A 13,785-nucleotide genomic window follows, 5' to 3' on the forward strand; every position below is an offset into this window, starting at 1 on the left:
ATAAAACAATGCTGACTCATGTTTTAATCATTTTAAGTAAAAATGCAGAGTCATGGTTTGATACTGATGAACCTGACCTGAATTTTAATGGAATTAAAAAAAAAAAGCTGAGTCATGATTCGACGACTTTTATTGGTTTGGTTTTTCCGGGAGAGTGGGCGTGGCCTCAGCAGGCCGGGGTGGGCGTGGCCTGTGCCTCGGGGCTCAGCCCCTTGCTGAGCAGGAAGGCCTCCTGCTCGGGGTCGCGACCCAGGAAGTTGCGCAGCATCTCCTCGGCATCCAGCGAGCCGCCCGGCGCCAGGACGCAGCGGCGGTAGTCCCGCCCCACCTGGCCAATCAGAGGAGAGGGGGGGCGGGGCCAGGACGCAACACATTTAAAAACACTTAGTCACCCCAAATTAACAGTCAAGAAATCAATAATACATAATAAAATTATTTAAATAATTAACATTATTTAATTTTGTACAAAAACAAAAAATTCAAAAGAAATAATACATATAAAAAATATTCATCAAAATTTCTTTTCTAATAAAATTTGGTTTATAAAATCAAAAAATTGCAGGTTAAAAATAAAAACAATTACAAGCTGAGCAAAAAATTTAAAAACAATTTATTGGACATAATTAAGCCACGCCCCCAAAGTATGTTTTTTTTTAATATGAATTTTCTGAATTTTCAAATTTTAGTTTCAGTTGTTTTATTATTAAACTATAATAGAAATTTATACTTTTAATTTATTTCTAATAGTATTAGTTCAAGATTAAAGGAAATAATTTCAGGAACTCATTTTTTCTTTTTGGCTATTTTTTTTTTTTTTAAATGATAAAATTATTCATAAAAAATTCAATTATAATTAATTTTGTATTAATCAATATTTTTAATTATTCTTTACCTTAAATTTTAATACCATTAAAAAATTTTAAACAATTAAATTATTTATTTACAACATATTTACATTTAATAAATTAAATAATTAACATAATACAAAAAATATATTTTTGAATGATAATGAAAACCAAAAACAAATATTTAAAAAATTTATTATCATATATTTCATCTTATGTTATGTATATTTTCTATCTTAAATATATTTAATTTTATTATTGATGTATATATAACAGACATAAAAGATATCCTGTTATGTACATATTTTTGTAATTTTCATGTTGTTATTTTTATTGTTTTATTATACAATTTATATAAATGACAACCATATATTTTGTATGTCTTAATGTGTTTAATATATTTGTTTTTATTACTTTTAATGATGCATTTATATAAATTAAGACATATATTATGTATGTATTACTTATTTATATTTATCTTTATTATTTTTATATGATAGTGATATAAATGACGACATATAATGTATTCAGCAATTGCTTTTAATATACTTTTTTATTATTTTTATACTTAAATAAACAAGATATATTATGCATTGATTATTAATATATTTATTTTTATTATTTTTACATATTTACATAAATGACATATATTATGTATGTAGTAATTTTTAATATTTATTTTTATTTTTATATATTTTTAAGTGACGACATATGTAGCATGCAATTATTATTTTTATCTGTATTTCTATTATTTTATATGATATATTTATATAAATGACGACACATGTAGTAATTATTTTTAATACATTTATTTTTATTTTCATATGATATTTATATAAATGACGACACATTTTACGTATGAATTATTTTTAAGTGACTTATTTTTATTATTTTTATATATTTATTTCAATGACGACATATATTATGTAAGATTTTTTTTTAAGTGACTTACTTTTATTATTTTATGATATATTTACATAAACATATATTATGTATGTAGTCATTATTTTTAATATATTCATTTTTATTATTTTATGATATATTTATATAAATGACAACATATATTATGTATGTAGTCATTTTGAAAATATTCATTTTTATTATTTTATATGATATATTTATATAAACGACAACATATGTATGTAGTCATTTTTAATATATTCATTTTTATTATTTTATATGATTATATAAATGACAACATATGTATGTAGTCATTTTTAAAATATTCATTTTTATTATTTTATATGATATATTTATATAAACGACAACATATGTTATGTATGTAGTCATTTTTAATATATTCATTTTTATTATTTTATATGATATATTTATATAAACGACAACATATATTATGGATGTAGTAATTATTTTTAACATACTTATTTTTATTATTTTGATATATTTATATAAGTGACGACATATGTATGTTACAATTACTTTTAGTATATTTATTTTTATTGTTTTTATATATTGATATAATGGACGACATATTATGTATGTAGTAATTATTTTTAAGATATTAATTTTTATTATTTTCATATTTTTTATATGAACGACATATATTATGAAGTAATTAATTCTTATATATTTATTTTTATTATTTTATATGATATATTTATATAAATGACAACATATATTATGTATTTAGCAATTATTTTTAATATATTCATTTTTATTATTTTCATATCTTTATATAACAACATATATTACGTAGTAATTATTTCTTATATATTTATTTTTATTATTTCTTATGATATATTTATATAAATGACAACACATATTTATGTCGTAATTATTTTTAATATATTCATTATTATTATTTTATATGATATATTTATATAAATAACGACATATGTATGTTATAATTACTTTTAATATATTTATTTTTATTGTTTTTATATATTTATATAATGGACGACATATTATGTATGTAGTAATTATTTTTAAGATATTAATTTTTATTATTTTCATATTTTTATATAAACGACATATATTATGTAGCAATTATTTCTTGTATATTTATTTAGTATTTTATATGATATATATATATAAATGACAACATATATTATGTATGTTGTAATCATTTTTAATATATTTATTTTTATTATTTTATATGATATATTTATATAAATGACGACATATGTATCTTAATTACTTTTAATATATATATTTTTTATTGTTTTTATATATTTATATAATGGACAACATATATTATGTATCTAGTAATTATATCCATTATATTTATATTTTTTATTTTAATATTTTCGTATCACATTTTTGTAATTTTTCTTTTTTATAAACTGTGGGGGCGGGGCTTGGGCACGTGAGGTGGGCGTGGCTTGCTTGCTTCCTGCACAGAGGCTTGCTTAACAATTTCATGATGAAATACTTCGTTTGCTGAAACAGATACGAGTGGGCGGGGCTTATTGGAGGGGAGGGGAAGTGGGGAAGTGGGCGGGGCTTTGGCGGGGACTCACTTCCGGGTTCATGACCCCCTGGGCCTTGAAGCGGCTCTGGAACATGTCCATGGAGAAGACCTCGCTCCACAGGTATCCGTAGTATTGCGCGTCATAGCCGCCGGCCAGGTGGCCGAACGTGGCCGGCATGTCCGTGCCTGAGGGGGGGGGGGTTTAGAGGGGAAGGGGGCGGGGTTAAGAAGGAGGGGGGGGCGGGTCTTAGAGCGGGAGGGGGCTTCACCGGCAACATCAAAACGTCTCGCATTTACAGTTAAGTAGCGGGAAGTTACCGTCGCTTCCTGTGCTAGCAAGTTAGCATGGCTGTGTTAGCATGTTAGCATGCTAGTTCGCACGTTAGCATGCGCGTGTCGACACTTCAGCTCGTTCAAGTTATTTAGCATGTTGCCTTAGTTGTGTGAGCATGTTAGCACACCCGTTCGCATACACATGCTGCATGCTAGCATGACTGGGTTAGCATTCCGGTGTTAGCATGGAAGCGTTACAATTTTAGTCACATGTTAGCATGATAGCATTGTGTACCTGGCGAAGCCGCCGCGACGCCTGCTATGTTCCTCCTGTTACCCTACCTAGGCTAGCATGGTAGCTTGTTGCTAGCATGCTAGCCTGTCAGCATTCTCGCACTCTAGCCCACGAGGTTGCTTTTAGCATATCAGCACACTCGCTTGTTTTTAGCATACTAGCTAGTCATTAGCATACAAGCCTGTTAATCCACTAGCTTGTTTTTAGCATATTAGACTATTAACACACTAGCTTGTTTTTAGCATAATAGCCTGTTAGCACACTAGCCTGTTAGCCTACTAGCTTGTTTTTAGCATACTAGCCTGTCAGCACACTAGCTTATTTTTAGTATATTAGCCTGTTAGCACACTAGCTAGTTTCTCACATATTAACCTGTTAGCACACTAGCTTACTTTGAGCAAAGTAGCCTGTTAGCTCACTAGCTTGTTTTTAGCAGGCTAGCTTGTTCTTAGCATACTAGCCTGTTAGCCCACTAGCTTGTTTTTAGCAGGCTAGCTTATTTTTCGCATATTAGCCTGTTAGCCCACTAGCTTGTTTTTAGCAGGCTAGCTTATTTTTAGGACATTAGCGTGTTACCATACTAGCTTGTTTTAAGCATACTAGCCTGTTAGCCCACTAGCTTGTTTTCTGCGTACTAGTCTGTTAGCACACTAGCTTGTTTTTAGAAGGCTAGCTTATTTTTAGCGTATTAGCGTGTTGCCACGCTAGCTTGTCTCAAGCATATTAGCCTGTTAGCCCACTAGCTTGTATTTAGCATATTAGTCTGTTAGCACACTAGCTTGTTCTTAGCATACTAGCTTGTCGTTGGCATATTAGCCTGTTAGCAAACTAGCTTGTCGTTGGCATATTACCCTCTTAGCATACTAGCTTGTTTTTAGCCCACTAGCTTAGTTTTAAAGCATATTAGCCTGTTAGCACACTAGCTTCTTTTTAGGAGGCTAGCTTATTTTTTAGCATATTAGCGTGTTGCCACGCTAGCTTGTCTCAAGCATATTAGCCTGTTAGCACACTAGCTTGTATTTAGCATATTAGTCTGTTAGCACACTAGCTTGTTCTTAGCATACTAGCTTGTCGTTGGCATATTAGCCTGTTAGCAAACTAGCTTGTCGTTGGCATATTACCCTCTTAGCATACTAGCTTGTTTTTAGCCCACTAGCTTAGTTTTAAAGCATATTAGCCTGTTAGCACACTAGCTTCTTTTTAGGAGGCTAGCTTATTTTTTAGCATATTAGCGTGTTGCCACGCTAGCTTGTCTCAAGCATATTAGCCTGTTAGCACACTAGCTTGTTTGTAGCATACTAGCTTGTCATTAGCATAGTAGCCTCTTAGCACACTAGCTTGTTTTTAGCAGGCTAGCTTATTTTTTGGACATTAGCGTGTTACCATACTAGCTTGTTTTAAGCATATAGCCTGTTAGCACACTAGCTTATAGTTAGCCCGTTAGCATGCTAGCTAGCAGTTAGCCTGCTAGCCCGCTAGCCTACCTGGCGAGGCGGCCACGCCCAGCAGCTCCCGGCTGAGCCGGCCGTACTCCTGGGCCGGGTCCAGCCCCGGCCGGGTGTGCAGCGCCTGGTCCAGCTTGGCCAGGACGATCTGCCGCAGGTTGAAGAGGCCTGCAGGGAGTCAACAACAACAAACAAACAAACAAACAAAGGTAAACAAACGGCTGGACGACGGGAAAACGCCCAATAACACTAATGTAAAAGAAATATAGGAAAAAAAAACTTAAAAGTTTAATAATTTTTCAAATTAAATGAGTTTACAGAAAATAAAAACAAGCAAAATACATTAATTCCAATTTACGTTGAAAATTTTTTCTTATTGACCAAAAAGCGCAAATTTTGAAAAATAAATTGGTTAAAAATAAAAAAATATATATTTTAAAGAAATGAGTAACAATTAAAAAGTAAAGAATATGAAAAATATTTTAAAATATTTAAAGGAAGTATAGATGTATCTAGTTTTGTTTTAAATTACTTGTAATTATTTTATAAATTTTTGTCATTTATTACATTTCACATTTTTATTATTTTTGCATTAGTATCACTTTTATCATTATTTACGACATTAGCATTAATCATTCACTTTAATTTTTATTCTATTTATTTTGATAATTCTTATCATTTATTTTATAACATTATTTCACATTTTTACTATTTTTATATTATCATTTTTATTATTATAACCATTATTTACAACATTATTTTTTTATTACTTATTTAGATTTTTATTCTGTTTATCTCATTCATTGACTTTATTTAAAAAGTATTATGAAGAATAAAGTTTTAAATGGATTTTTTATATACATTTTTTATACTTTTTACTTGTTATTTTATTAACTGTTATATATTTTATAACATTATTTTACATTTTTACTATCTTTATATTATGATTATTTTTATTGTCATTATTTACTAATCTTTTTATTTGTTTATTTAAATCTTTATTCGATTTATTTTAATTATTTTGTAGGTTTATTTTTTCATTGACTTTATTTTAAAAAATATAAAGTTTTGTTTTATTATCATTTATTTTGTATTATTTATTTAAAACCTTATTCTACTTATTTTATTTATTTTTATATTATCATTTTTATTATTATTATCGTTACTTACGATATTATTTTTTATCACTTATTTAGATTTTTATTCTATTTATCTTATTCATTGACTTTATTTAAAAGAATATTTTGAAGAATAAAGTTTTAAATGGATTTTCTATATATATTTTTTATACTTTTTATTTGTTATTATTTTATGAACTGTTATGTATTTTATAACATTATCTTACATTTTCATTATCTTTATATTATGTTCATTTTTATTGTCATTATTGAATCATTTTTTATTTTTTAATTTAAATCTTTATTCGATTTATTTTATTTTGTAGGTTTATTTTTTTTATTGACTTCATTTAAAAAAGATAAAGTTTTGTTTTATTTTCATTTATTTTGTATTATTTATTTATAACTTTATTCTACTTATTTTATTTATTTTTATATTTTCATTTTTATTATTTTAACCGTTATTTACGATATTATTTTGTATTACTTATTTAGATTTTTATTCTATTTATCTTATTCATTGACTTTATTTAAAAAATATTTTGAAGAATAAAGTTTGAAATGGATTTTTTAAATATATTTTTTAAACTTTTTATTTGTTATTTTATTAACTGTTATGTATTTTATAACATTATTTTACATTTTTATTCTTTATATTATCATTTTTATTGTCATTATTTACTAATTTTTTTATTTGTTTATTTAAATGTTTATTCCATTTTATTTATTTTGTAGGTTTATTTTTTTATTGACTTTATTTAAAAAAATATTTTGAAAAATAAAAAATAGATTTATAAAGTTTTGTTTTATTATCATTTATAATGTTATTGTCATTATTTACTATATTATTTTGTATTATTTATTTAAAACTTTATTCTACTTATTTTATTTTTATTATTATAACCGTTATTTACGATATTATTTTTTATTACTTATTACGATTTTTATTCTATTTATCTCATTCATTGACTTTATTTAAAAAAATATTTTGAAGAATAAAGTTTTAAATGGATTTTTTATATATATATTTTTTATACTTTTTATTTGTTATTTTATAAACTGTTATGTATTTTATAACATTTTAAATTTTATTATCTTTATATTATGATCATTTTTATTGTCATTATTTACTATATTATTTTGTATTATTTATTTAAAACTTTATTTTACTTATTTTATTTATTTTTATATTATCATTTTTATTTTAATTATTTACTATATTATTTTGTATTATTTATTTAAAACTTTATTCTACTTATTTTATTTATTTTTATATTATCATTTTTATTTTAATTATTTACTATATTATTTTGTATTATTTATTTAAAACTTTATTCTACTTATTTTATTTTTATTATTATAACCGTTATTTACGATATTATTTTTTATTATCTATTTAAAACTTTATTCTACTTATTTTATTTATTTTTCTATTATCATTTTTATTATTTTGTAGGTTTATTTTTTATTGACTTTATTTAAAAAAATATTTTGAAAGATAAAAATAGATTCATAAAGTTTTGTTTTATCATTTATAATGTTATTGTCATTATTTTGTATTATTTTAAACTTTATTCTACTTATTTTATTTTTATTATTATAACCGTTATTTACGATATTATTTTTAATCACTTATTTAGATTTTTATTCTATTTATCTTATTCATTGACTTTATTTAAAAGAATATTTTGAAGAATAAAGTTTTAAATGGACTTTCTACATATATTTTTTATACTTTTTGTTATTATTTTATTAACTGTTATGTATTTTATAACATTATTTTACATTTTTATTATCTTTATATTATGATCATTTTTATTGTCATTATTCACTAATTTATTTCAAACTTTATTCTACTTATTTTCTTTATTCTGAAGCTCGATGTCTTTGCTGGTCGGCTTCCTACCGGTGTTGGCCAGCCGGGAGCGGGCCAGCTTTCCCATGAGGCCCTGGGGCAGCGGCTGGCGGCTGCGGTGGTGGCGCGCCATGCGGCCCAGAGGCTCCGCCTCCCACACCCAGTTCTCCAGCATCTGCGACGGCGCCTCCACGAAGTCGCGCTCCACGTGCGTGCCGGCGAAGGCGGCCACGTCGGCGCGGGCGCACAGCTGGTGCATGACGTGGCCGAACTCGTGGAAGTAGGTCTCCACCTCGTCGTGCTGCAGCAGCGAGGGCGCCGGGGTCGGCTCCGCCCCCGCCGACGCCGAACCCGGCTCGGGCCCCGCCCCCCGGCTGAAGTTGGCCACCATGGCGGCGGCGGCCGGCTGGCGGCGGCCGTCCGGCAGCAGGCAGCCCGGCTGCAGGCCGAAGCAGGCGGCGTGGGAGTACTTCCCCTCTCTGGAGGGGGCGGGGCCAGAGGGGGCGGGGCCAGATTGAGGAGAGAAATTACAGTCGTGAGAAAAGGGGCGGGGCCAGAAACTCAGTTCATAACATAGAAAATGTTCATAAATTTCATTTAAAATACAATTTTAACCATAAAATACACATTAATAAAAACAATAACTATATAAATTCATTTATTAACATAACAATAAAAATAACACTAATATTAATAATAACAGTAATAACAATAATTGAATTAAAAAAATTTCATTTCAAAAAGGGGCGTGGCCAGAAATTAAGTTATTATATAATAACAATAATAATAATAAAAATAATAATAATAATAATAATAATTTTACAAATGAATGAAAAAATCATTCATTTCAAAAAGAGGGCGTGGTCAGGACAACGGGAGGGGGCGGGGCCAGGGGGAAAAATGACAAGTTGTAAGAAAAGGGGCGGGGCCAGAAACTCAGTTCATAACATAGAAAATGTTCATAAATTTCATTCAAAATACAATTTTAACCATAAAATATAAGATAACAATAATAAGAATAGCAAACATATTATTAATATTATTTATATTAATGATAATAATAATGCAAATAATTGAATTAAAAAATTATTTAATTTCAAAAAGGGGGCGTGGTCAGAAATTAAGTTATTGAAATAGAAAATGCTTATGAACTTTTATTAAAAAAAAATTTAACCGTAAAGATAAAATAATAATAAATATATTAACAATAATAATAATAATAATAATAATAATAATAATGATAATATTATATTTTAATAAGTTATTACAATGGAAAATGTTTATACATTGTTTTTTTTAAAAAAATTGTAACCATAAAAAATGAAAACAATAATATTGATATTTATAATAATAATAATTATAATAATAAAATTAATAATAATAATAATAATCATAATACAAATGAATGAAAAAAATAATTCATTTCAAAAAGAGGGCGTGGTCAGGACAACAGGAGGGGGCGGGGCCAGGGGAGGAGACCACTTACAGGAGTGAGAAAAGGGGCGGGGCCAGAATTTCAGTTCAAAGCATAGAAAAGGTTTATGTATTTGATTGTAAAATAAAATTTTAACAATAAAAAATAAAATAAAAATAACAATAGCAAAAATGTTAATATTTTTATATTTATAATAATAATAATAATAACAATAATACAAATAATTGGATAAAAAATGTATTTCATTTCAAAAAGGGGGCGTGGTCAGAAATTAAGCTATTGAAATGAACTTATATTAAACAAAATTGTAACCATAAAAATAAATACTAATAATAATAACAATAACAATATTAAAAATACAAATAATTGAATACAAAATCATTCACTCCAAAAAGATGGTGTGGTCAGGACAACGGGAGGGGGCGGGGCCAGGGCTGGGGGCGGGGCCAGGGTTGGAGATAAATTACAGGAGAGAAAAGGGGCGGGGTCAGAAAATACAAATTAAAATAAATAAAACGAATATATAAAAGTATATCATAACAAAATTAATAATAATTAGAATTTAAATATCATTTAAAGGGCTGGTTTCAGAAAATAAAATATAAAAAAATAAATATATATAACTAGAATAAAAAATAATAGTAAACACACAGAAGGGGCGGGGTCAGAAATTAAGTTAACAAAATAGAAAAATTGTTTTTAAATTTTAATTTTAAAAAAAATTATAACCATAAAAAATAAAATAATCATAATACAAATGAATTAATAATTTGTTCTTTTCAAAAAGAGGGCGTGGTCACAAAAATATAAAAACAATATACATTTTATTATGTGTTTAATTCAATTTATTTATTTTTCTTAATTATATTTTTATGAATAAATATTTATTTCAATAGAATTTTAAAATTTATTGAGCATTTAGTTTATTTTACAAATCATTACATTTTATAAACATTTTTTATTCAAAATTTTTTAATTTGTTGGTGTCTGACCACGCCCTGTTTTAATTGATTTAACTGTATTACTTGCTTTTTTTAAGTTTATTTAATTATAATAATAAATAATGTGTGTGTGCGTGCGTGCGTGCGCGCGTTACCTGGGGTGCAGGTCCAGGTAGAACACCCCCAGCGCCTCGCCGCTCTCGCGGTCGTGCACGGCGTAACACGACACCTCCGGGTGCCACACGCTAATGCTAGCGCCGCTAGCGTTAGCCTTGCTCGGGGCGTCAGTATTACCGGCGCCGCTTTCGGCGTCGGCGGCGCTAGCTTTAGCGGCGGCCGTGCTAGCGTTAGCATTAGCGTTAGCGTTAGCGGTGGCATTACTGGCACTAGTGTTGGAACTTGTGGAGCTAGTTTCAGCCTTATCGCTGCTAGCGTTAGTGTTAGCGTCGCTAGCGTTAGCGCTAGCGCTAGCGGTGGCTAGCCGGGTGAAGCGCAGGCCCAGCAGCTCCTGGTAGATGTCCAGCAGGCCGGCCGTCACCACGTCCAGCGGGAAGTACTCCTTCAGCTGGTTCTGGTCCACCGAGTACTGGGTCTCCTCCACCTGCACACACACACACACACACACACACACACACACACAACAGATGTTTAAAACGATTAACGCAGAAATATTCAGATTGCTCAGAATTTATTTAATTAATCATAATAATAAAACAGGTAAAAGCTGACAAGTGAAAAATTCGGGAAAAGTTCGTACATGAAAGTTCCTTAAAAAAAAACGTAAGTGTAAATGTCGCAAGGAATTAATCGTAGATGAAAATTGGTAAAAAAAAACAAAAAAAAAAAAAAAAAGAGAAAAAAAATGTAAAAGTGGCAAATGAAAAGTTCGGAAAAACTTCGTACATGAAAATTTGAAAAAAAAAAAAATCGGAAATGAAAATCTCGCAAAGAAATGATCGCAGATGAAATTCGGTTAAAATCAAAAAAAAAAAAAAATCAAGTTAAAAAAGGTAAAAGTGGCAAATGAAAAGTTCGGAAAAACTTCGTACATGAAAATGTGAAAAAAAAAGAAAAATCTAAAATGAAAATCTCGCAAAGAAATGATCGCAGATGAAATTTGGTTAAAATAAAAAAAAGAAATAAATCATAAGTTAAAAAAGGTAAAAGTGGCAAATGAAAAGTTCGGAAAAACTTCGTACATAAAAGTCCGTAAACAAAAATCGTCAGTGAAAATCTTTGAAAGAAATGATCGTAGATGAAAATTGGTAAAAAAAAAAAAAAAAAAAAAAAAAAATGATATGCTAAAACATTTAAAAGTGGCAAATGAAAAGTTTGGAGAAAAGTTCGGAAAAACTACATACATGAAAGTCCGTAAAAAAAAAAAAAATCGTAACTGTAAATCTCGCAAGGAAATGATTGTAGATGAAAATGTGTTAAAAAAATAAATGAATAAATAAAAAATAAAAATAAATTAAAAAATGTAAAAATTGGCAAATGAAAAGTACGGAAAAACTTCGTACATGAAAATCCGAAAAAAAAATAAAATCGGAAATGAAAATCTTGCAAAGAAATGATCGCAGATGAAATTCAGTTAAAATAAAAAAACAAATCATAAGTTAAAAAAGGTAAAAGTGGCAAATGAAAAGTTCGGAAAAACTTCGTACATCAAAGTCCGTACACAAAATTCATAAGTGAAAATCTCGCAAGGAAATGATCGTAAATGAAAATTGGTAAAAAAAAAAAAAAAAAAAAGAAAAATTAAAAAATGTAAAAGTAGCAAATGAAAAGTTCGTAAAAACTTCGTACATGAAAGTCCATAAAAAAAACGTAAATGAAAATCTCCTTAAGAAATTACTGTAGATTTCATTCGGTAAAAAAATGTAAATGAAAAGCTCGGAAAAATTTCGTGCATGAAAACCTCGTAAGGAAACGATTGTTGATGACATTCAGTAAAAAAAAAAAACGGAAATGAAAATCACGTAAAGAAAGGATCGCAAATGCTGTTCAGTAAAAAACTCGCAAACCGAAAGTTTGCGAAAAATACGTACATGAAAAGTTCGGAAACATTTTCTACGTGCAAAGTTCGTTGAAAACATTTGTGAAGGAAAATCTCGTAGAAATCATCGTAGCTGAAATTTGGCAAAAAAATTGCAAATTAAAAATTTGAAGAAAAATATCCAAAGATAATTTTAAGTAAAAACTCGTCATTGAAAACTTTGGAGAAAAATTTGGAATTTGAACAATTTTTGTAAAACCTCGTAAGGAAGTGATCGTAGATTCAATTCAATAAAAAAACAGTGAATGAAAATCTCGTAAGGAAAAGATGGTAGATGAAATTTGGTGAAAAAACGTGAATGAAAATCACGTAAAGAAAGGATCGCAAACACTGTTCAGGATAAAACAAATACGTACATGAAAAGGTCGTAAAAATTTTGTACGTGGAAAGTTCGTTGAAAACATTTGTGAAGGAAAATCTCGTAGAAAACATCGTAACTGAAATTTGGCAAAAAAATTGCAAATTAAAAATTTTAAGAAAAAAATCCAAAAATAATTTTTAGTAAAAACTCGTAAACAAAAACTTTGAAGAAAAATTCGGAATTCGAACAAATTTAGTAAAACCTCATAATCAAATGATCGTAGATTCAATTCGGTAAAACAATAGTGAATGAAACTCTCGTAAGGAAACGATCGTAGATGAAATTCGGTAAAAAACGTAAATGAAAATCTCGTAAAGAAATTACTGTAGATTTCATTCGGTAAAAAATTGCAAATGAAAAGCTCGGAAAACCTCGTAAGGAAACGATCGCAGATGAAATTCGTTAAAAAATAAATGTAAATGAATATCTCGTAGATTTAATTCGGGAAAATATTCGGACCGCTCGGAAAAATTCGGTTAATTTTCGGTTCATGAATGAAACAACTACGTAAAATTCAAAAATGGAAACTGGGAAAAAAAAAGAAAATCGGAAATGAAAAGTTCGTAAAAAGTGTAATAGAACACTTTGAAAAAATAATCATAAATAAATGCGTTGTAAAAAAAAACATGTACGTTCTGAAAAGTTCTTAAAAAAAATGTGGAGCTCGTAAAACTCGGTAACGGAAACTTCACGAAAAGTTCGTAAATGAAAAAAAAAAATCGTAACATTATTT

General features: G+C 28.5%; 1 protein-coding gene across 1 annotated transcript in view; it reads right to left on the reverse strand.

Annotated features, from left to right (window-relative positions):
- Positions 1 to 112: 112 nt before the first annotated feature.
- Positions 113 to 13,785, reverse strand: part of LOC115385263 (thimet oligopeptidase) — a 55,067-nt gene continuing 41,394 nt past the window's right edge. The window contains exons 9-13 of the mRNA XM_030087236.1: positions 10,791 to 11,236; positions 8,311 to 8,738; positions 5,326 to 5,454; positions 3,323 to 3,459; positions 113 to 328 (exon numbers count right to left, since the gene is read on the reverse strand). Coding sequence (XP_029943096.1) covers positions 167 to 328; positions 3,323 to 3,459; positions 5,326 to 5,454; positions 8,311 to 8,738; positions 10,791 to 11,236 — 1,302 coding nt within the window. The 3' untranslated portion in view covers positions 113 to 166. The remainder of the gene's footprint in view (positions 329 to 3,322; positions 3,460 to 5,325; positions 5,455 to 8,310; positions 8,739 to 10,790; positions 11,237 to 13,785) is intronic.

The sequence above is a fragment of the Salarias fasciatus genome, unplaced genomic scaffold, assembly GCF_902148845.1.
Source record: "Salarias fasciatus unplaced genomic scaffold, fSalaFa1.1, whole genome shotgun sequence".
In the NCBI taxonomy this organism is placed as follows: domain Eukaryota; kingdom Metazoa; phylum Chordata; class Actinopteri; order Blenniiformes; family Blenniidae; genus Salarias; species Salarias fasciatus.